The 23168-nt window shown below is 41.0% G+C and overlaps 1 protein-coding gene across 1 annotated transcript in view; it reads left to right on the top strand.

Annotated features, from left to right (window-relative positions):
• Window positions 1-5110: 5110 nt before the first annotated feature.
• RIPPLY2 (ripply transcriptional repressor 2) overlaps window positions 5111-23168 on the top strand; it is a 40898-nt gene continuing 22840 nt past the window's right edge. Inside the window, exon 1 of the mRNA XM_004696525.2 lies at window positions 5111-5219. Coding sequence (XP_004696582.1) covers window positions 5111-5219 — 109 coding nt within the window. The remainder of the gene's footprint in view (window positions 5220-23168) is intronic.

Raw genomic sequence — 23168 nt, 5'->3', positions numbered from 1 at the left:
CAAGGCTGTGGATTTGGAAGTCACTGTATTTTGGTTCATCCCTTGTCTTGAGGGTGTTCAGTACTTGGCAATTTAAGACTTTCATGCACATTTTTATTTTCATATTCTCTTTGTATGATGCCTTCCTCCAGCAGGCATAGTTCTGCCTCAGTGAGCGAGCTTTATTGAAAGTCTCTTCTCCAACCCTCACGGTTTGCATTCAGTGTCTATCACTTAAGTTTTTAATCTGTACAAATAAAAAAATCCATGTAGTTCAGTCTAAAACTATGCCCTGTACATGTTTACTTCCTTTTCTACACAGTATTTTAAATGCAATACCATTGGTTAAATTAATGATACTATTAATATAATACTGTATTCCCAATGGGGATTATTTATAATATTCCCCAATATAATGATAATGCTGTCTATAAAATGGACCAGGGACATATATAAACTGTAGATATCTGAATTAATTTTGAGCTTGCACTAAGTAAGAACAATTACCTCTTATGATGTGACCTTACTCGATACTTGTCCTCCTGAAGAGATCACTAAAGATATGGGTACTGTAGTGAAGTGTGGTGTAGATGGTGTCCAGCTACCAGAAAGAATAATATCTGGGATCTTAAAGGCTTTTGCTAAAACAAGCAGTCATCTAAGTGGTGTATCAGCTAAGCTGCACAGAAGAAGCACACTATCCATCTTGCTCAAAGAATTGTTAACAATAAAATCAATATCAGAGGAGGAGACTTTATCAAAGCTTAAATTTTTAGCACCCGGTTTGCAGAGAAAGCCCGCAATTCATTTACAGAGCCCTCACATGGACGAATTCTTCATGGAATTCCTTAGGTCCACTGACCAAGGATATGAATAGTTTTGCCCTCAAATAGAGTGCATCAAAATGTGGAGTACTGCAGATATACTAAGGGTAAAGGAGCTTGTTGGTACAGTGGTTGGTTGTGTGTTAGGCTGTGATCCACAAGTCAGAAGTTTAAAACACCAGCTGCTCCCTGGGAAAAAGACAAGGCTTTCTATTCTGCAGAGTTACAGTCTTGGAAACTCACAGGGGAAGTTCTACCCTGATCTATCGAATGGCTATGAGTTGGCATGGACTCCATGACAGTGGGTTTTTTGGTTTGTTTGTTTTTGAATCATTTTATTGGGACCCATACAACTCTTATCACAATCCATACATACATCCATTGTGTCAAGCATATTTGTACATTTGTTGCTATCATCATTCTCAAAACATTTTCTTTCTACTTAAGCCCTTGGTATCAGCTCCTCATTTTTCTCCTCCCTTCCCCACCCCCTCCCTCATGAACCCTTGATCATTTATAAATTATTATTATTTTGTCACATCTTATACTGTCCGATGTCTCCTTTCACCCACTTTTGAGTTAGGATAAAATTTAACATCTTACTATTTGGTTTTCTTTTTAACCCATTTTTCTACTTGTTATGGTTGTTATTACATTTCTGCCGCCTTGTAGACTGAGGTTCTGTGTTTTAGTCTGTTGTAGTTGCTGGTCTTTGTTTCTTATTTTTACTTGAGTGATTTTCTTTTCTATGAAACTCAGGCTAGGTAAATCTAGAGAGAGAGCAACTAGATTAGTAGTTTCTTAGGGTTATGACAGGCAAGGTTGGGAGGAGATGAGAGCTAATAATAATGGATACAAGAATAAAGAAAAAAATTCTAACATTGATTAAAGTGATAAATGCACAAATACTTAAATGTTGAATTGTATGATATGTCAATAAAACTGTTCAAAATTTTATTCAATAAATTAATACTGGAACTTACTGTGTGCACCAAATAAAAGGTAAAATAAGAATACAAAGTAAGAAGCTTGGTTAAAAGTAGTTACAATTTTGTTTTCCCAGTACTTATTTTCCCCATACATATACTATACATTCACATAGGTTGCCCCTTGCCTGCTCCCCCACTGGAATTGTAACTAGTAAGAAGACCTCCCACCAAATCCACTGACAGTGAAGTGGCATCCCTTCACGTATCTCAATGAAAGATGCCAGCATTTCCACGTTCTTCAGAATCTGGTGGGGAGAATCTGATGAGGATTCTTTAGCTAGCGGTGACTGTGAAAAGACATTTTCCATCCTCTTCTTATCTCCCTGTCTTTCAGGATGCTCAGGGGGAAAGAGCGCTATGCTTATCTTTCTGTTTAAATATCACCCAGTGTTTCCTGTGAGTCATCAACTGGAGGAGTAATGCGATTCCATCTTATGGCTGAGTAAACACTGAGATCTGATTTCAGGCAAGGGACAAATTTCAACGTGCAAATATAAATCACATAGTTGATCTTTTTTCTCCCTCTCCTGAACAATCCTGCCAGGCATCCAACAAGAGGGTGAAAATCACACGTCTTACTGAGCACGTGATTTCTCATCACCTTTTCTTGTTAAAAGTGTGATATTTCTTTGTTCTGAATATTGTTTTTATTCCTATCCCAATTTGGAGAATCATGATTATTAAAAAATGTAAGTTGACTGATTTTTTACTGTTGTTTGGATAATGAGTGGGAGCTTTTCCAGACAAATGAGTCAAGGTGTATTCTAAGGAAATTTTAATATAGGAATAATTAGAGTAAGATATATATTCTTATCCTATTATATGTGAGAAGTGGCTATAAACAAAAACAAATTCACAGCCATTGAGTCAATGCTGACTGTAGGTTTCCTAGATTGTAACTGTTTACAGGAGAAGAAAGCCTCATCTTTCTCCCGTGGAGCTACTGGTGGTTTCAAACTGCTGACCATGGGGATCGCAGCCTAACTTGCAAACACTGCACCACCAGGGCTCCTATAGGGAATGGCTTAAAGGTAGGCAAATAAAAGTAGGGTACAAGGGCAGGTAAACCAAAAATGCAAAGCCACTAACTACCATTGATGGAGTCAATTCTGACTTTCAGGAAGCTTCTAGGATAGAGAACTATTCCTTTGTATTTCTGAGACGATACATCTTTATAGGAGCAGAAAGCGTCACCTTTCTCTCTTTGAGTGGCTGGTGGGTTCCAACTGCTAACTCTGTGGTGAACAGCCCAACATGTAACACAATGGTTACAATGCTGCTGTGTTTTCTAATCCCATAAAGGTTTATTGCATTACCTCATCACTTTCACTCCTGAAGAGGAGGCTATAACTCACAATCTAGCTGCAAGTGGAGGGAAAAACGTGAGAAAAGAAAAACATCTATCTGTAATTTTGGTCATAAGATAAACTTGGGACCTGTAATGTGAAAAGAAGCAAAGTGTGAGACAAATGTGATGGCATATAGGAATGGAAATATGTGAGAGTCTGAGCTAGAGCAAATTTCTTACTCCACAGCCTGCCTTTTTCATGATCATGTGGATTCAGTTGGGCCATTAACACAATTTACGACCAAGGATAAGCTGCTTGAGCTCTCTCTGAACTTAAATCTCCTTGTTTCAGAAATAAGGATTTGGAGGCCTGGGGGCTTTAGGCTTCCATAAATAAAGTAAAACAGGATAAATGCTTTCCTTAGATAACAAGGAGACTCAACCCAGTAATAATCATTTTACGTCTAGGGATAAAAAAGAGACACACTTCCAGAGGGCATATTGATAGTCTAGGTAAGTGACATACATGAAGTGTATTTTGCTTCTTCCCTACATGTCTTCTTCCCACCAGCTCATGACCTACTGTTCCGTGTAAGTAAGACACGGTGCACTCCATCATTTGGAGCCGCTTTGAACTGGACATTTGCTTTCCATTGTTGGTCCAGTCCTTCTCTGGACATTTGCTTCTGTGGAGTCTTCACACAACCCAGCCCAATGAAGGAGACTGTCTACAATAATGACCATGAGAGTGAAAAGTGCAGTGGAAGAGAGTGCAGCAGATGCTGTTGGTACCAGCACACTGGCGGGACTTCCAGCAGCCAGCATCTGTACCAAGGCTTTCTCTTGTCATTGTCAAGCCTAACAAAGGCAGATCCATTGCTCCTTACTTAATGGCAGAAGCAATGACTGATAGCAGTTGATATATAAATGTTCCTGACCTCCTACCTTTTTACATGGACACATAGTCTACACTGACTTTTTGGGTATCTTCAGTAGGATGAGGTTCCACTCACCTGTGAATGTACCTGGCTTAATAACATCCTGTGTTGGTTGCGTTTCTTCCTTGTCTCATCTTCCCAAACTCCTCTAATGATGGCCTTCTCTCAAACTATTTGCCCTTGAATCCTTATCTCTGTTCTGGGGGACCCCAAATAAAATGGCAGGCAATCAGAAATTTAGCTTATTCTGCATTAATTTTATTTAAAATGAAGTCTTAAAAATGCCACGTGATAGATGCTTACGAGCACACTACTTCAAAACGTGCAACTTAAAGTACCAAATAAAGATTTTTAGACTTGATTCTTTTCCTAACTAAGCCAAAATCCACTGGAATCAAGTCAAGGCAGACTCACAGCAACCCTATATAAACACTTTCAATGTCTTCCTTTTCAACAGTAACTTAAAATTTTTTAAACAGTTGAAAAATCTTTAATATAGTTAAGGTACTTAACTTACTTGTAAAGCTATATACAATTTGAGATTATTTAGACATGCAAATACTGTATTCATTCTTAAGTATGTCAATCTTTTTCAGCGGTTCTCAACCTGTGGGTCATGGCCCCTTTGGGGGTGGAATGATCCTTTCACAGGGGTCACCTAATACATCCTGCACGTCCGATATTTACATTACGATTCATAACAGTAGCAAACTTACAGTTATGAAATAGCAACAAAAATAATTTCATGGTTGGGGTCACCGCAACATGATCGTGGCATTAGGAAGGTTATTAAGAACCAAATTTACATCAAGTCTCAGTTATAGTTCCTTTAAGTCTCAATTTCTCTTATTAATGCTCAAACGATTTTAATAGTTAACCAAGTCCTTTTTCTGAATTTTACATTTTATTTTCAAACAAACTCGTAAGATTCTGTGAGCATAATAACAAAGTTACCTTAAATTCACTGTGGCATATCAATATATAACAAAAATGAAAGGTTCTGTTATTAAGACATTTGCCCTGAAATCAGATTCCCTGGTTTCTTCTGATACTTTTAAGCTGCGTAGCCTCGGACAAATTAATTAACCGTCTATGTCTTCGTTTTTGAATATTGAGTTCCGAGTGGTGCTGCTAATCCCGGGTCAGCAGCTGGCGATCACCAGGCGTGAGATCACTGTCAGCTGGAATTTGCTCCCTGACAGTGAGTTCAAGTTTGTCTTAGTTCCCTTATCTGTGAAATCAGGATAACAAATATTCCTCATTGGCAGGATTCCTTCGTGGGTCAATGAAAAGATAACAACATAGCACGTAGACGTGCCTCAACTGTAGTAAACTCTCAGTAAATGATGCCATTATTTTCATGATTATTAATCCCTAGTTTGGGTATGAAGGATGCCAGTCTCCAGTTCTCTTCAAGAATATTTTAAAAAACAAGTTTTATTAGCACTTCATCCACATGTCATATAATTCAATAATTCAATCATATCAAGTTCAAGAATATTTTTCTTGTTCAGGACTGGCTATTTCCTTAGAAAACGGGAACAACAAATATGATCAGGGTTCACTTATTAGAAGGTAGTTGTTTCTGTGTGTTAATTCAAACTTCTTAATCTTTTCGTTTTCCCCTCTCACTGGTGATCTCTTGGTGGTGTAGTGGGTTGTGATCCTCATAGTCAGCAGTTCGAAACCACCTCCGGAGGAAATCTCTGTGGGAAAAGACTGGGCTTTCTACTCCCTTAAACAGTTACAGTCTTGAAACCCCACCAGGGGTCACTATCAGTCAGGACTGACTCCATGGAAGTGAGTTAGGGTTTGTTTGTTTGCTTGTTTATTGAACCCACTTTAACCAAGAATGAGACAAGATTATTGAAGCACTATAAGACGTCTTCCTAGAGTTAAACATTTTCTTGATTCTCAACAACAGAAGGTTGCTGCTGAGGGAAGAGCAGAGTTAATTTAGTCACCTTCCCCCCACATCTTCTTGTCTTGAGCTCAGCAGTGACATGGCAACTATATAATCACCATGAGGCCTCGCCCCCTTCTCTCTCCCCACGCCCTCTCCTCCTCCTCACTGCTCTGCCATTGTTTTAGACTTTATTACTCATTACATAGCATGCTGCCTTTCAAGATCCTACCCTTTTGTGAGTCATCAATTGACTTAATCTGTGTGTCTGTGTCTGTGTGTGTTTTAACCTTTCTTTAGAGGGTAGATGGTAGTATTTGAAAGATCTTCTCAGCTTAATAAAGGACCACAATTAGAGTAGTCTAATTTGTCATGAACTTCATAAACTTTAGAGAGTTTGTCTATTTCCTCATGTTTCAAGATTTCCTCAAAGTCCAATAACAATTATGTTCGTACAGTCAATTTAGGTAAAATAGGTTGAACAGAATCTATGCCCTTATAAATAGCAAATGTTTAGAATTTTTACAATGTTCTAAAATATGTACTTTAAAAAAAATTAAATCACTTTATTGGGGGCTTGTACAATTCTTATCACAATTCACACATACATCCATTGTGTCGAGCGCTTTTGTACATTTGTTTCCCTCATCGTTCTCAAACATTTGCTTTCTACTTGAGCTCCTGGTATTCATTCCTCATTTTTCCCTCCCTCATATAATTTAATTTGCATATATTTAGTGAGTAGCCACTGCAGTCAAAATTATTCAGGGGTTTTTTTAATGAAGAAGACTAAGACACATCCCTAACTTTCATAAGCTTATAACATCTTCTGGGAGGTAACATACATAGTTACCAAAACAATGTCAGTTCATGGAGTCGTTTCCACCTCGTGGAGACCCGTGTTTGCCGGCATAGAACTGCGCTCCATAAGGTTGTAATGGCTGATGTTCAGAAGTAAATCACTAGCGCTTTCTTGCAAGGCACCTCTAGGAAGGCTCAAACCTTCAACTTTCTGGTTACTAGCCAATTACATCAACTATTTCTGCCAGCTGGGGGCTACAAATACATAATTCGAGATCAATTAACAACTAGGTAGGTACACGGTATATTACCTAAAATCTTTCCTACATTGAGGCTTTGGACTTAAACTATACTTAAAGGCTGGGGGGGTGGGGGGGCTTCCTTCCCTCAGTTTGTGGGTTGATGAATGAGGTCTCCATAAAAAAACCAACTCTAACCTTTCTTACCCTAGTGGTAACCTCCCAGAAAAAGTTAGTTCTTCGTCCCTTCCCATGTTCACATCCCCTGTCCTACAGAAAAGACAGATGTGGAACAGACATTCTGAAAAGACAGACATAACTGAATTCTGGAAGATCCTAGGGTAATTCTCCTGCATGGACCTGACATCCATAGCAGCCAACCAAATAACTGATGATTTTCCTCTCTGGCGGGAAATAAACAGAATCTTAGCCTGTTGGTTTTTTCTGTTGTAGTAAGAAGCTCTCGTGGCATAGTGGTTTACAAGTTGGGTTGCTCACTGCAAGGTTGTTAGTTTGAAACCACCAGCTGCTCTGTGGGAGAAAGATGAGGCTTTCTATTAGCATGAAGATGTACAGTATCAGAAACCTACAGGGGCAATACTGCTTTGTTCTATAGGTTCTGTGACAGTGAGTGAGTAAGTGAGTGAGTGAGTGAAGGCTTTCTAGGAATCTTCTTTAGGGTGCTGTCTGTTAGGCCTTGGGCTATGAACCGAAAGGTCTGTGGTTCCAACACACCAGCCATTCTGTCGAAGAAAAATGAGGCTGACTGAAAGATTTATAGTCTCAAAAACCCTATATAAGGTTGATATGGGTCAGAAGTGACTCAATGACAGCAGTTTGTTGGCTCTGATTCCAGGAAGATCGATTTCATAAATGGTAACAAAGGGAACTGCTTGCTACTCCACTGTCAGGAAATAGTGGAGCTCTATAAGGAGACACGGTGGCACAAGGATGAATGCTTGGCTGCTAGCCAAAAGGTTGTCAGCGTGAACTCACCAGCTGCTCCACTGGTGAAGATGCGGTCCATCAAGATGATGACCTTGGAAATCCTATGGGACACTTCTACTCTGGCCTATAGAGTTGCTATAGGATCAATACAATGGCAATAGGTTTCTACCATGGACCCACATCCAGTGAAGAAATGAAGTAATGCTGGTGGTGTAATGATCTGGGATTTTTGTCACCTGAGAGTAAGAAAGGCAGTCAGCATACCTCCTCCTATGAAGCATTCACCTGGTGTGCAAGTAACTCTATCCTCACTCCCCACAAAACAGAGGTCCACGTCTACTTGGGCACTTACCAAAAAAATCACACCAACAGAGAAACAAAGGTTTGTGTGGGTAATACAAGGAAGTAACCAAAATAATGTCTTTCAAAGGTGTGTATTTAATTCAAAGTACTCTCCATTGCACTTAATACATTTGTCAAATCTGCTATTCCATTCTTGGAAACATTTTTCAAACTCAACTGTTTGGATGGCTGACAGCACCTCCCTCATTTTTTTCCCTTCACCTCTTTTATGTCATCAAATTGCTGTCCTTTCATGTCCCTCTTCATTCACAGAAGAAAAAGAAGTCTCAGAGAGAAAAGTTAGGTGAGTAAGGTGTGTGGGGCAAGAGAGGTATGCTGGTTATTTGCCAAAATCTGGCACACTGAGATGGCTGTGTGAGCAAGTACATTGTCATGGTGGCAAAAGCAGTCCCTCATCTGCCACAAATAAGCCCTTTTTTGTCGCACATTTTTACACAATCTTTTCATAACCTCTAAATAGAAAGCTTGATCAACAGTCTGACCTGGTGGAATGAATTACAGGTCAACATTTCCATCCGTTAAGGAAGTTGACATAGGTCCAAAATAAGGTTTGTCATCAATCAGCATTTCACCGTTTTCGAAATGAGAAAACCACTGGGACACTTGAGTTTTTCCCATAGCGCTGTCCTTGTAAGCTGTGCTCAACATCTCAACAGTTTCCTGACCAGGAAACAAAATTTCACAGCTGCACACTGTTCTCTTAAATCAGCCCACAAAAAATGAGGTTCTTGTGAAACTGCTTTTATGAAAAAATTCACTGTGACCAGAGAGAACCTTCTCAGCAGAGCTTTTTCTGGGCACTCCCTCATATAACACCCATTTATTATTAAAAAACTCAATAAAACAGAGATATAAGGGAAATTCCTCAACACAATAGAGGCACTATATGAAAAAACTAATGGAAAACATCATGTTCGGTGGAGAAAAGTGAAAACATTTCCCCAGAGTATGTGCACGAGATAAGGACAACCCTATCCCCACTCTTATTCAGGATCATGCTGGACATCTTTGCCAGCACCATTAATTCACTGCCATCAAGTCTATGCTGACTCAGCGATCCTACAGAACAAGATAGAACTGCCCCTGCGATTCTGAGATTCTGAGACTAACTCTTTACAGGAATAGGAAGCCTCATCTTTCTCCTGGGACAGAACCATTAGACAATAACAACAACAAAATCAAAGGAATACAATTGGGCAAAGAATAAGTGAAACTTTCACTGTTTTCAGGTGATATGGTTTTATATGTAGAAAACCCAAAGGCTCCACAAAAAGATTTTTGGAAATAATTGAGGGATTTGGTCAAGTAGCAGGATACAAGATTGACAAGCAGAAATCTATTGGATTCATGTAGTCCAGTGAAAATACATTAAAAATACCATTTTAATAGCCACACTAAAGATGAAATACTTAGAAATAAACCTAACCAAAGAAACAGAAAAACAGAGAAAACTGCTACAAGAAACCAAAAGAGAGCTACTCAAATGGACGAGTATCTATGTTCCTGGACAAGAAGACTTAATATTGTGAAAATGTCAATATTCTCCAAAGTCATCTACAAACACAATGCAGTTGCTATCTAAATTCCGACTTCATTCTTTAAAGAAATGGAAAAATGAATTAATTACTCACTATATATGGAGAGGGAAGGGACCTAGGATAATCAAAGAACCCTTCAAGAAGAAAAATAAAGTAGGAGGCTTTGTTTTACCTGACCTCAAAAGCTATTACACAGCCACAGTAGTTAAAATAGCCTGGTTCTGGTACAATTGTAGATACATAGACTAATGAAACTGAATAGAAAACCTAGAACTAAATCTATCCTCCTACAAGCAGGATCTCGACAAAGGACCAAAAACCATTTCTTGGGAGAGAGACAGCCTCTTTAGCAAATGGTGATGGCAAAATTGAATCTTGATGTGGATAAGAATGAAATGGAATCTATCTCTCTCCATAAACAAAAATGAACTCAAGATAGGTCAAAGACCTAAATGTAAATTTCAGAATTCTATATATCATCAATGAAAAAAATAGGAACAAATTTAAGAACTCTCATGCAGGGTATAGAAATACTATCAAACACAGTGAATTCAATTTGTTGAACTCAATTTGTTCTAAATTTGTGTTCATATACCAAAAAGTTGGAGAAATGAAGATATTCCCCCCCCAATAAACAATGAAAAACTAAATAATTGGTTCTGAGGCCCCAAATTCCACTTATAAATTAAAGATGGAGGCTGTGAGCTTTCTTCCACTCTCAGATATGCTATCGAGTCACTTCGGATTTATTCAAATTAACAATAACTTTTCAACCTCTTTGATGGTCTGGGTCCTTTGTTTCATGGTGAATGATTTCACACCTTTCACTACATTAGCGACTTTAATCACATGTTTAAAAATGTTGCTTAATGTCGACTTAATCATGTGTTCAGCCTCCAAATCAGACAAGCTATGACTTGATTCAAATTTCACAATTTCTGTAACTCTATTGTCATTTTCACAATTGTCCTCCTACTTTTACTGATGCTATCACTAACTTTCATTGGAGCCAGGGTGACAATATTTTAAACAAACAAAATGCAAACAAAAGCACAATGAGGACTGTTTCAACACAAGCACTATCTGTTATCTGAGTGAGAGCAGCGCTCAGACTGGTGTCTCCCTTTTGGGACTCGTGACTCACTGTTGGCCAGTATAGGATTTTTCAAGTCGGATTTTTGGCTTGACTATTGAGCAAAATTAGGAACACAAAGCAGCTTTTTGTTCAAACGTTGTTGTTTGAGTAGTGGAAAATTCGAGCAGTTTGATAATAGAGGTATCACTGTATAATAAGTGGTTACAATAGAAAACAAAATAGGTCTCATTCCTTTTGTCCTTTGGTGGTGTAAACCCACTGGGGGACTGTGCCCAGTGTCTCCTGGCTTTATGGTTCAATAAACCTGCTGTACTGCTTTCTCCTAGAAGAAGGAGGAGGAGGGGGAAGAGGAAGAGGAAGAGGAGGAGGAGAAGGAGGAGGCAAAATAGATGACTGGGACCTACTAAAAAATAAAACACTCATGTGCATCAAAGACTTTGCCAAAAGCGTAACAAGCAAGCACATTAACTTGGGAAAAAAATGTTAGCTACAATACAAGAGATAAAGAGTTGATTTCTAAAATATATAGAATACTGCAACACCTCAATAAGAAAAACCAAATAATTCAATTAAAAGGTAGATGAAACAAATGTACAGAAAGCTCACCAAAAATGACGTTCAAATGGCCAACAAACACAAGAAAAAAATGCTTGCTATTGCTAGTCATCTGGAAGATGCAAATCAAAATAACAATGAGCTACCATATTACAACAACAACAATACAAATAACCCAACTGAAAAAGATGGAAAGCAACAAATGCTGGAGAGGCCGCAAAGAGCTTGGAACTTTTACACACTGCTGATGGGCTTGTAAACATCTACAAGTGTTGTGGAAAGTGATATGGCTCTATTTAAAACAACTGGGCATGGAAATTCTTTATAATCCAGTAATATCTCCACTGGGTATATACCTCAAAAAATTAAGGACACAGTACAGACAGATATGTGCTCTCCATTGTTCATCACATCACTGTTCACAATAGTAAGAAGCTGGATACAGTCCAAATGTCCATCAGTAGAAGAATATATAAAGAAACTCTGAAACATATGAGTATATTGCCAAATGCCTTCTCTACATCTATCGATAGGATCATGTGGTTGTTATTCTTGCCTTATTTATGTGGTGGATTACACTGATTGTTTTTCAAATATTGAGCTAACCTTGTATCACTGATATGAATATCACTTGATAATGGTGAATTATCTTCTTCATATATATTGTTGGATTCTACTGGCTAAAAAAGTATTGCATCTATATTCATGAAGGCAATTGGCCTTGTTCTTTTTTTGCATCTATATTCATGAAGGCAATTGGCCTGTAGTTTGTTTTCTGCCTTTGTGGGTCCTTTGCCTGGTTTGGGGTCAGGGTTATGCTGGCTTCATAGGATGTGTTTGGGAGATTGCTGTTTCTTTCTATGTTCTGGAATAGTCTGTGGAATTGGTGACAGCTTGCAGCTCATAGCCACCCTGTGCGTGAAGCACTGTCTGAACTTGTGCTCTCTTCACAATTGTTAGGATGAAGTCCACTGTCGCAGCCATGGTGTTGCTCTTCCTGTTTTTGCTGACCTTCTATTTGCCAAGCATGAAGTCCTTGTCCAAAGACTCTTCCTTCCTGAGGACCCCTGATGGTGTAGCGGGTTACCCATCACTCACTCTACAGGAAAAAGGATGAGGCTTTCTGTTCCTGTAAAGATGTAGACCAAAAAGAGCAGTTCTTCTCTGTTCTATAGGGTCTCTATGAGTCACTATTGACTCAATAGTATGAGTTCCTTTGCTCCCTTATGATAACATGTCCAAAGCATGTGAGATGAATACTCCCATCCTCAATTTTAAGCAGCATCCTGGCTGTGCTGCTTCCAGGACAGATTTATTTGTTCTTCTGGCAGTCCATGGTACTTTCAATATTCTTCACAAACACTGTATTTTAAATGAATCTGGCTTCTGTATTTATAGCCCACCTTTCACGTATTCATAAGGTGGTTGAACATACAATGGCTTGGGTCAGGCACACCTCAGTCATCAGTGTGAAGTCTTTCTTCTTTAACACTTTAAAGAGGTCTGTGCAGCAGATTTTCCCAAAGCAATACATCTTTTGAATTTTTGACTGTTGCTTCTATTAGCAATGATTGTGGATTCAAGAGAAATGATCGACAACTATGACCTTTTCTCTATTTATCATGATGTTTCTCATTCCAGGTGAGTGGGTTTGGTTTTGCTTACATTGAATTGTGATGCATTCTGAAAACTGTCACTCATCTGCCAGTTTGTCTTACTGTAGTGGATTTCACGTTGCTGTGAAGCAGCCGTATTTCAAATGCTGGCAGGATCATCCACGGTGAGTGGGTGTCAGCAAAGCATCCAAACGAATGCAGACTAGGAAGAGGGAATATGAAGTCCATTTCTGATAGAGTAGCCACCAAAACCTTATGAATAGCTTAGCCAGAAGGTCTAGGAGAAGGAGTGTTGAGGTAAGAAAAACAGGGATGCTATATGAGGTAGTTAATTTATTGCGCCAACCTGACCGATAAACACATGTGGGATTAATTGAAAGGCAGAGAGATAAATGGCTCTGTGAGCCTCGCCTTTCTTGTCTCTTCCTCTTTGATCATCGGACCAGTGTGCGGCTGCCTTGCTTGTTCTGTACCTCAATTTGCAAGCTACACTACCTGTGTCACACCTAACCCATGGACAGTCGCTGTAATTTAAGGTTCCTTCAAGACCTGCTTCGCCACACTATTGGAACTTACATCTCTTAAGCTGGGGACTGTCAGACCCTGTCATCTGGCTGACTGTTGGTGACCTGCCTTGCTATTTGCTGCCTGTGGCCGGATAGCCTGAATTGCTCTACAGAGGACTATCCAGTGGCCCTCAAGACTTGAAGGACTGTCAGTGTCTCACAGCTGTCTCACGGGAGTGAGTTGCACTGAGCCATTTGTACTGCTTTATAATTTAACTCTTTATTTCTTGTGTTATATCTATCTGTATAAACATATATATAAAATTATTAGCAATCTGGTTTTGTCTCTCTAGAGAACCCTGTCTAATACACTATGGTTGACATAGATTTAGACAATTCATCACTCAGGACTGGTCACATTGCTATCCAAATAAAATTGGGATTCTATTGAGAGAAAAAACCGCCATTCTTAGGTAGGCACCTTGTGGGGTACCTGCCATTCTTTTGTATTTTTACCTCAACTCTAGTCACCTCGGAGCCCCAGTGGCCTAATGGCTATGCATTGGACTGTGATCTGCAAGGTCAGCAGTTCAAACCACTTGGAGAAAGACAGGACTTTCTAGTCCTGTAAAGCGTTCAAGTCTCAGAAACCCACAGGGGTGGTCCTATCTGCTTACAGGATTGCTGTGAGTCGGCAGTGAGAGAGAGGGGACAGTCACCTTGAAAGGAAGGATGCTGTCTGTACCCCCCCCCCCCCCGAGAGTATGATGCAGTCTGGAAAATATAAGAAGAATTTGAGTGTTGGTTTGAATCTTAACTGCTGCCTGGAGAACTCTGCATGCTTGAGTTTGTCTTGATTTTAGGTCAATTCCAAAGTTACCAACAGCTCCTTGTAAGAAAGCACATTGCAGGCTAACGGGCACTTGAATTTACATGCTTTTATGGATGCCTACAGATGCTCGCAGGAAGCTAAATCCAAACTTTGAGAAATGCTTTATTACTAATAAACTGCCTGATGGAAACATAATATGCTCAGCTGAGCTAAGGGTCAAGGAGCCGTACTAAGGATGTAAATCCTAAGGCAGGACAGCCTCCGGACAGCCCCAAGCTTGCCTAAAACAAGAATTAACTCAAAATAATAATTCCTTTCCCTTTATAGTATAGTATTTATCTGAACATAAAGTAATTAACGTCTCCATTGAGTAAAATCTCTGATTGCATCATATGGTCTCAGCTCCTCTCAGGCCACTTACCCATCTGGTTGCATTGAGCTTGCCATTTGCCGGCATGTGGGTTTGTAAGGGGAGTGTGGAGTGTGTGTGTTGGGGGGTACCAGATGAGGACTGTGGAGTGTTTAGAGTAACACGTTACCACATGTGCATGGTCTCATTTCTAACATGTACCATTCGCTCCACTGCTTAGTTGGAAACCAACAGCTGCTTAGCGTCACACTACCCTTGAGTTTAACCTCTGCTGCATGAAACCCTGCTCAGTGCTTCTGGAGAGCACCACACCATGGAAGAGACAAATGCCGGATAAATATCTGGGTCAATAGCTACAGCCTAGCAATTCCTCAGTTATACAGGCAAAATTCTACTTATCAAGGAAATAATTGCAATTTTAGATGAAAGACGCAGAAAGGTTTACCGAGTGGTTGGTGAGAAGATATCTAGAAAAAGAAAAATAGATGGCGCTATGGTGTCAGCCTACCTGTGTGCTTCCAGTTTGTGTATAGGCCATGTCCACTAATTAAGCTGCATATGCATAATTTAGGAACACCTTGTTAGGCTGATGCCAGTTAGCCATCATAGACCTGGCATATATTTTACTGCTTACCAAACGGAAGCATTGCAAGGAAGGTGAAGTCCGTGTCCAAAGTCATAGTAGAACCAAATTCAAACTCACAGGGTTCGCACTCTGGATCTAGGGAAAATGAGTCTGAAAAGTGACGAACTTGGGTCATGGAAGAAAATCTGGGCACATGAAGCTAGGAAAACCTTTTCAAGGACTTGCCATTCTGATCAAAGCATAGCTCACGTGTAAGGGCAAGTCAATTCCAGAGGATGATCCCCATAGCACTGCTACATGTGTGGGCCTCGGGGCTGTAGGTTTCCCAGAGGAAGATGCTGGGGCCTCGGTAAGCCACTGGAACTTTTATTTCCAATCTGCCTCTCAATATTAAGAAAATGAAAGTAGCATGTCTTAATTGCATCAAAATCTAATTTGTTTTATAAAGTACCGTTTTATTGGATTTAAGCAGAACACTGCACTCAGAATATAAAAAATGAAAACGTTAGACTTACATAACCTAAAAGGAATAGGGTCCAGACTGTGTTTCAAAGAGCTTCTGATCACTCAGACTATTCAAAGAGCTTTGAGGAAGGATGGGTGAATAAAAAGCGCATACCCTTGGTCCAGTACTTTTCTAACCTGTAACTGAGCAACTGTGACAGGAGTGGCTGCACTGACATTGTCTCCCACAAACGATATATATGACATGCCAGAGAACAACAGTGACTGATGCAACTCTTTAGATGTCTTGGTCAATTATTCTACCACTTCTTTTGATTATTCTGTCATTGAATACATGATTTGGAAATTATGATGCACAGTTTTTATAAAAAGCCTTTGCTAGAGCAGTTTCTTCCCTGGGTGGTGCAAATGCTTAACATTCTTAGAGCCAAATGATTGGCTGCTCCAGTCCAACCTGGAATACTTTGGGGAAAGGACGTGTGGTCTTGTTTTGAAATATATCACCCATTGAAAACCCTATGGAGGACAGTTCGGCGCTGACACACATGGCATCGCTGTGAGTGTCAGAATTTACTCCACAGCAACCGGTGACAGTGGAGGGAAAAGCACTCCACAGAAAAGAATGAATGAATACTATCTAAAGTCAGCTGGTGGTTGAGACAAAGAGGCTCTCTTAAATTCCAATCTGGTTTGTTCCAGATACCGAATGATCATCCACCCTCTATGAGATGATATTAATATGGTACATGATACCATGTTGTGAACCAGAATGAAAGGAAATAAAATGCCTTCAATACTTAAGTATTATGTAACTTCAAAATAGTTTGACAAATTACATTAAGGGATGAGCTTGCTGCCTGTACTATGTGGGAGCTGTGTGTTTTCCCAGGTACATGTGTGAGTAACACTCCCCTGCCACATACCACCTGGGCCATGCGGGGTGTTGTCATTAGCACTCAGAAGCAGATCCCAGCCAACACCAGATCCCTCTGCTTACTTTAGAGGGAGTACAAAATAGAAATGTTTCCTAAGTCTGGACTAGACTGCCTAGCTTCCAAGCGAGCTTAGCTGTGGTTTGTCTTGTTTCATTCAATGGGTTTCAATACAAACGGAGCAATTTTAGGCTTAGAATAGCAAGATTCACTGGGATATCTTCTTTTCCTATTACTTGTGTCTCTCAGGGAAAGAGGAGGCCATTTGAAGGAATGTACACATGTCAGGGATGAAATCTGTGTACTGCCACCCACAGAAAGGATGCAGGGTTATGTTTTTAGGGAATACTTACTAAAGCAAGTCGTGTGTGTGTGTGTGTGTGTGTGTGTGTGTGTGTGTTTTCCTCGTGGATTTTCTCACCTTGTACTGAAAAAAGAAAGACGAAATCCTGAGTGAAGGTAACATTTACAGAAAGATGAAGCATCAGTGGAAACAACTGGGGCGCATTTGCTGGTGTCGGGTCTGATAGCTGCAGCATTTGTTTCCTGGAGAGCATGGTGAGATAGAGGGGGCGCTTTCATCCCCTGGATCTGAAATACAGATGCTTTAAAGCACAGGGCTTAATCAGCGGTGGAGCCCAACCACGAAAGCATAGGTCTTTTAAAATAAGATCGTTATATCAGTGACTGACCAAAATTGGGAAGGTATAAGCCTGCTGGATCTTTTTTTTTTTAATTCCCAGGATATTGGAAAAATCATGAACCTCTCAAAACACTTACCTATATGCATATTTGAACTATGCAATATCAAATTAATCTATACATATATTCTATACAAAAAAGTATGGAAAATTGTAACAAAGCACAATTATTGGATTTTTATCTTCTCTAGCCTAAAATATATTTCATAAGGGGCAGCACACCACATAACATGACTAACAGTTTATTTGTTGGATGCTGGTCGAAAGAGCTAGAATCTGTTTTCCCTCTTTCACTATTCTACATATATTTTATGCTTATTGTGAATATTAGGCTCTGACCTAATTTTATGCATCCTCTCTTTTCACTGAATATAAAATATGGATCTCATTTACATTATTATCATTTTCTGAAAGAAGAGCCTTTAATCTTGCAGGCAAGTAAAAAGGATCTCACCAACTAGCTGGAAGGGTCAAGGTGCAAACTAAGGGGCTCAGATAAGCCCCATACTCCATGCTCAGAAATGACAGCACAGAGTGCCGGAGCAAGCTGTCAGAGACATTTGACAGCCTTCTCCCCACCCCGCCCCCACTCTGAGCACAGCTATTCATGGTTCTACCCGCGAGAGGGGTGAGTCACTATCCTGCACCCAGTCTTCTGCTGAACTTGTGCGTTAACCCTTGCAGCTATTGAGTAATGCTACTGGTCACACTTAGAAGCCAGGCTGGCCTGGTGTTTAGTGAAGGAAGTACACTTAAGAGGCAGGAAATAAGCCTGGTTGCTTCTTCCTCCTCTGTCCTCTTGAAGGATAAGCCAAGAGCCTATTCAGACTAGAATGGCTGGCAAGTGACACTTGCCCAGCCACTTGCCCAACCTGCCTTATGGAAGGAAGATGGTGGGTGCTCTGGTCTCAAGCCCAGCTAGGAACATCAACCCAGTATTCACATGACCTTAGTCCTAGAGGGGAGCCAATATTTTTAGGTGTTCATTCATCAGACATTCATCAGGTACCCCCATAATATTGTTTTCAGGCACCTTATTTGTAACTTGTTAACAAGGACATGCGTAAGAAGAAGAAAACATGGTTTCAGGTAGCTTGATGCTATTACAAGGAAATGGATGTGAACACGTTATAATAATAAAGTATGATTGGTGGTCACATGACCAAAGCAGTAGGTGGGTTATTCCTATTTGAGAATGAGAGGAGTGAAAAAGTTTCATGGAAGGGCTGCTATTGGAGCCTCGTCTGTTGGTCTTCCCAAATAACAACTTCTTGTGCATCTCCTAAGAGCACAGGTACAAGCAGTCACCAGAGCAAGAGCCCACCTCCTGAGTCTGGCCACCCCATTGCCCAGGATTGGGGAAGAACTTTCATCCCATGTGGAAGTTCTCTCCAACCAGACACTCCCCCAAGCCTAGGGCATCGCTTGATCCCCTGGGGACTGAAGCCCCAGCCCTGGGAGAGCTCCTGGCCTCAAACTCAGGGTGGTTTCATTTGGCCGGTGTCTTCCTTTTAGTTTCCTCAGAAGCAGACATGGAAGCAAAGCCAATTCTTTGGGAACAGTGGAGTCAAAAGCAGTAGATTCAATGTTTATAATTTTGTGACATCATTACCGCAAGCTCCTCCCAGGTCAGGTGTGCAGTGGGGAAGAGCACTGTGGATCCAAACTGTGGATCCAAAAGACCTTTGCCCCACTGTCAAGGATAATAGGAAAGGAGGGTCGAGGGGAAGAATCTGGCCAAGTTGTGGAATTTCTCAAAGGTAACACTTCTTGTTTCATGAGATGAGGAAAATATGGTTATTAAGAATTTAAATATCTTGATTCCCATTGTTAACATCCATTATATTTTAAAATTAAACTTCAACCTATTTATAAGATAAATTCAAATAATTAAATCTAGCATGCTTGGAGAGGGAATGCCGCAGAGACTGGATATGGTAGTCTGTTTTTCTCACAGAGAGCTGTTCCACAGCCCACTTGTTTGTCCAGGGTAGGGGTGGATTAGCCAGTAAGCAAGGTAGGGATGGGCTTACTTGTGCTTATGTATTAGTCTGCATCGCTCACTTTAGATTAATAAGGAAACTCCAGGCTTACTTTCTTACTGGGAGCACTGACCTGTCAGGAATTGTCAATTCTCTAGGCAGGGCTGTGAGGTTTGGGACAGAAATAAATGGCAGTCATATCAAGAAGCACCCTCTTTGATGTGATTTAAAAAAAAGTTCACTACAGATTAATAAGTAAACACAGGTAATTGTGCCTACTGGGTGACCCAACACTGGCCTGGTCACAAGAGTATTCTTTGTAGAGTTAGGCTGGAAGAGAGAATGACTCATCAGGGCCCTGGAGCTATCAGCCAGTCTGACTGCTGCAGCCCAGAGCAGCTTCAGCAAACAATATGTTCTGGCTTCTGTAAGTCAGCCCAGCCTTGATTTCCCAGTGTGGCAACAAAAAATACCCCAAGCGGGTAATTTTAAAGGACAGGAATTTATTATTTTTCAATAAAAATGGTTTTATTGGGACATAATCCAAATATACAATTCAGTACGTCAATCAGATCAAGAAGTGTTGTACAATCATTCCCACAATCCATTTTAGAACATTTTATTTTTTCTTATGCTCCTTGTTATTGGCTCCCCGTTTCTCCCCAGGCTCCCCTGCAGTACCCCAAAGGGAGGAATCATGAATCCTGCTACTGTCGCTAGAGATTCTCCCGTCCTAGATAAAGAATGAGAATTTATTATCTCACAGTTCAGGAAGCGAAGTTTGAATTCAAAGCATCAGTTATTGGGAAAGGCACATGGCTTCTCTCAGCTTCTAGTAGATGCTGACAATACTTGGCATTCCTGATCTGTCTCCATTTCACATGATTTCTGCCCCTGTGTGTGTTTGTGTCTATTCCACTGTTTTTATAAGACACCATTCAGAAGGGATTGAGTTCGGGATCTAGCTCACTCCGGTATGGCTTCATTAACATGAAAAACGAAAACATCTGAGGGGAGTGGAACAAGAAGGGGAAAATCCCAACATCAAGAAAGTGGGCCTGAGGAGAATCGTAAGTCTTCTTCTTAGATGGCCCCATTGCCTCTGAGCAATAGCCTCCCATCAGAATGTATCATTTCCCTCCTGGCATCCCTCCAGTCCCCGTGCATCTCGGTGAGAGGGTGTGAGTGGCCCTGACCAGCGGCGTGGAGTCAGAAGTAATGAGTGCCACTTCCAGGCCTGGAACATGAGATATCAACCAACCACGCCTGCTTCTGCCCTCTCTTGCATGGCAGCCCCAGTGCCACCAGTGAAGACACTGGAGGAAAAGACCTCTTGGAGACGCCACTCTGGAAAGCTACGTGATGGGGAACATCTGTACCTTACTTTTCATAGGTGAGAGATCAACCTTTTGTACCAAGCCACTGAAATTTGGCATTTATTAACCTAGCCTAGCCTAGCCTATTATGGCTCAAATGCCCCTTGACGTTTCCCTTAGTCCTGAGAGACCTCTGGGGCACCCACACTGTATCAACAGAGTGTACAAGCAAGGATATTGATAAGCTTTGGATTCCCTTTGTCTTCTGGTTCCTTCCTCTCTGTCCTCCCAGCCTCTGAGCTCAAAGGGCGTCAAATCCCAGACACCTGGTAAGGTAATGGGGTGATGGAAAGGCCTGTCCTCTGTTCTTGGGAAGAATGAACTGTATGTGTGAGATCCAGGCATGCAAAGGGAACCTGAGAGGGGAGTGCAGTTACATCTGTGAGGCACGGTTAGTGTGTTAGGCTGGGTGGACTCGAGAAACAAATCCAGTGACACACTTTTAAAAATGAGCTCTACATCAAGAAGTAATTATATATTGAGAGAGCATCCCAGCCCAGTCTAACTCAAGACTGTAAGTCCAATACTAAACCATACTCCCTCTTCAGACCCACGCAGCCATATGCAATGAGGTGGAATGCAGGCAGATCACAAGCCGGTGGGTACAGAGTCCTATGAAGTCAAGGTCGGTGGACACATGGCAGGGTTCCAGCAGCTTCAGCAAGCAGGCAGGTGAAGGGGAGGGAGAAGAAAGGAGGCCTTTCTCTCTGCTAGGGTCCTCCTTATGTGCAGGCCACATCCTCAAGGAAGCACCATCAGGCGGTGACCTGATTGACAGGTCTGACTTCATCCCTAGCCAGAAGGGTCTGCTTGGCATAAAATCTCTAGCTACTACAGCTAGTTTTCTAATATTTAAAAGTAAAATGAAGAGGGCCCCCAGAAATGCTGTGGGCGACTTCCACAGACATAATCCCGGAGACTGACTTTGCTAAGTGGCGTAGTATCTGCTCTGTCTTAACCTGGGCTTCCTTCAGAAGCAGAGTCTGAAACAAAGACTTGTGTAGCTAGCGGGTGGCTTATTTAGCAAAAGTTCTCAGGGAGTCAAGGTAAGGGAGCAGAAAGTGCAACATGGGAGAAAAAGAAAAAACTACTACAGTTATTTTTTTTTAATTGTAGAGAAATGAATGGAACAAAAAGCTTCATTTCAACCATTGTATGTGTGCATTTAAATGACAATGATTATATTCATCCTGCACACAACTATCACCACTACCCATTTCCAAAATTTTTCATCACCTTCAACAGGAGTGTCCCTTAAGCAATACTCCTGCTTCCCCCTTCCCATAGCCCCTGGTAACCACTCCTACATGGGTATTTATCACATTATTCACCACTGTGGACACTCATGCACAGTAACGTAGAGGGTCAGCAAAAATGAAGACCTCCCTAAGATTGATGGAAACAGTGACTGCAACAGTGGGGTCCAACTTAGGAACGATTTGAGGATGGATGCAGGACTGGGCAGTGTTTTGTTCCGTTGTACATCGGGGCTCTGCAATTTGGCACTGACTTGATGGCACTAATAACAACACGAGCAACCTGGGTTTGCTTCTCCCACCATCTTAGGAGGATGCTGTAGACTCCTTCAGAATTGTTCAACCGGGGATTGTCCGGGCAAGAAAGGAATAAGTCACACGCTGCTTGAGGGGAGTCCCAGGAGGAAGTCCCCTGACTTCGGGGCTGTGCATGGAAGCATGCTAATTAGTTTTCCACCGTGTGGGGGCAGCAGAAAATGATGCTGAGAGCCTGATGGTGGCAAGTGTTGTCAGCAAGAAGCTGTCTGAAGCTCTCACCCAGAGCTGCTTAGGAAATCTAAGACTGCAAACAGTGTTCAGGCTGAGATGATATGAGGCAGGGCCCCTTCCTAATAGTATTTTGATTTTTCTGTGAATATTATGGATTAAATTGTTCCCCGCAAAAATGATATATGGAAGGCCTAAACCCATTAGCTATGAATGTGATCTTGTTTTGGAAGGAGAGTCACTGGAGATATTATTAGCGAACATGAGATCATACAGTCGTGCAATGTACTTATAATCAAATATGGATTGCATCCTTAGAAAAGAGGAGGAGACTTAAGACAATGATTGGAATGATGAGTCTGCCACTGAAGGACTGCTGGCCATCATCAGAAGTTTGGAGCATGGAACAGGTTCTTCCTGAGACCCTCAGAGAGAATTAACATGAAGAACACCGTGATCTCAGACGTCTAGTCTACAGGTGTGTGAGAGAACAAATTTCTGATCTTAAAAGCAATGGTGCTCATAGTGGTTTGGTAGAGCAGCCTAAGGGAATATTACAATGGAGAGTTCTGGTGTAGGGATTTCTGACCTTCATGAGA

Source organism: Echinops telfairi, unplaced genomic scaffold (genome assembly GCF_000313985.2).
Source record: "Echinops telfairi isolate 266 unplaced genomic scaffold, ASM31398v2 ScPeMD7_3533;HRSCAF=4204_0, whole genome shotgun sequence".
Classification (NCBI taxonomy): Eukaryota; Metazoa; Chordata; class Mammalia; order Afrosoricida; family Tenrecidae; genus Echinops; species Echinops telfairi.
The sequence above is the reverse complement of the archived record's forward strand: the minus strand, read 5'-3'. Positions and strand labels throughout refer to the sequence as shown.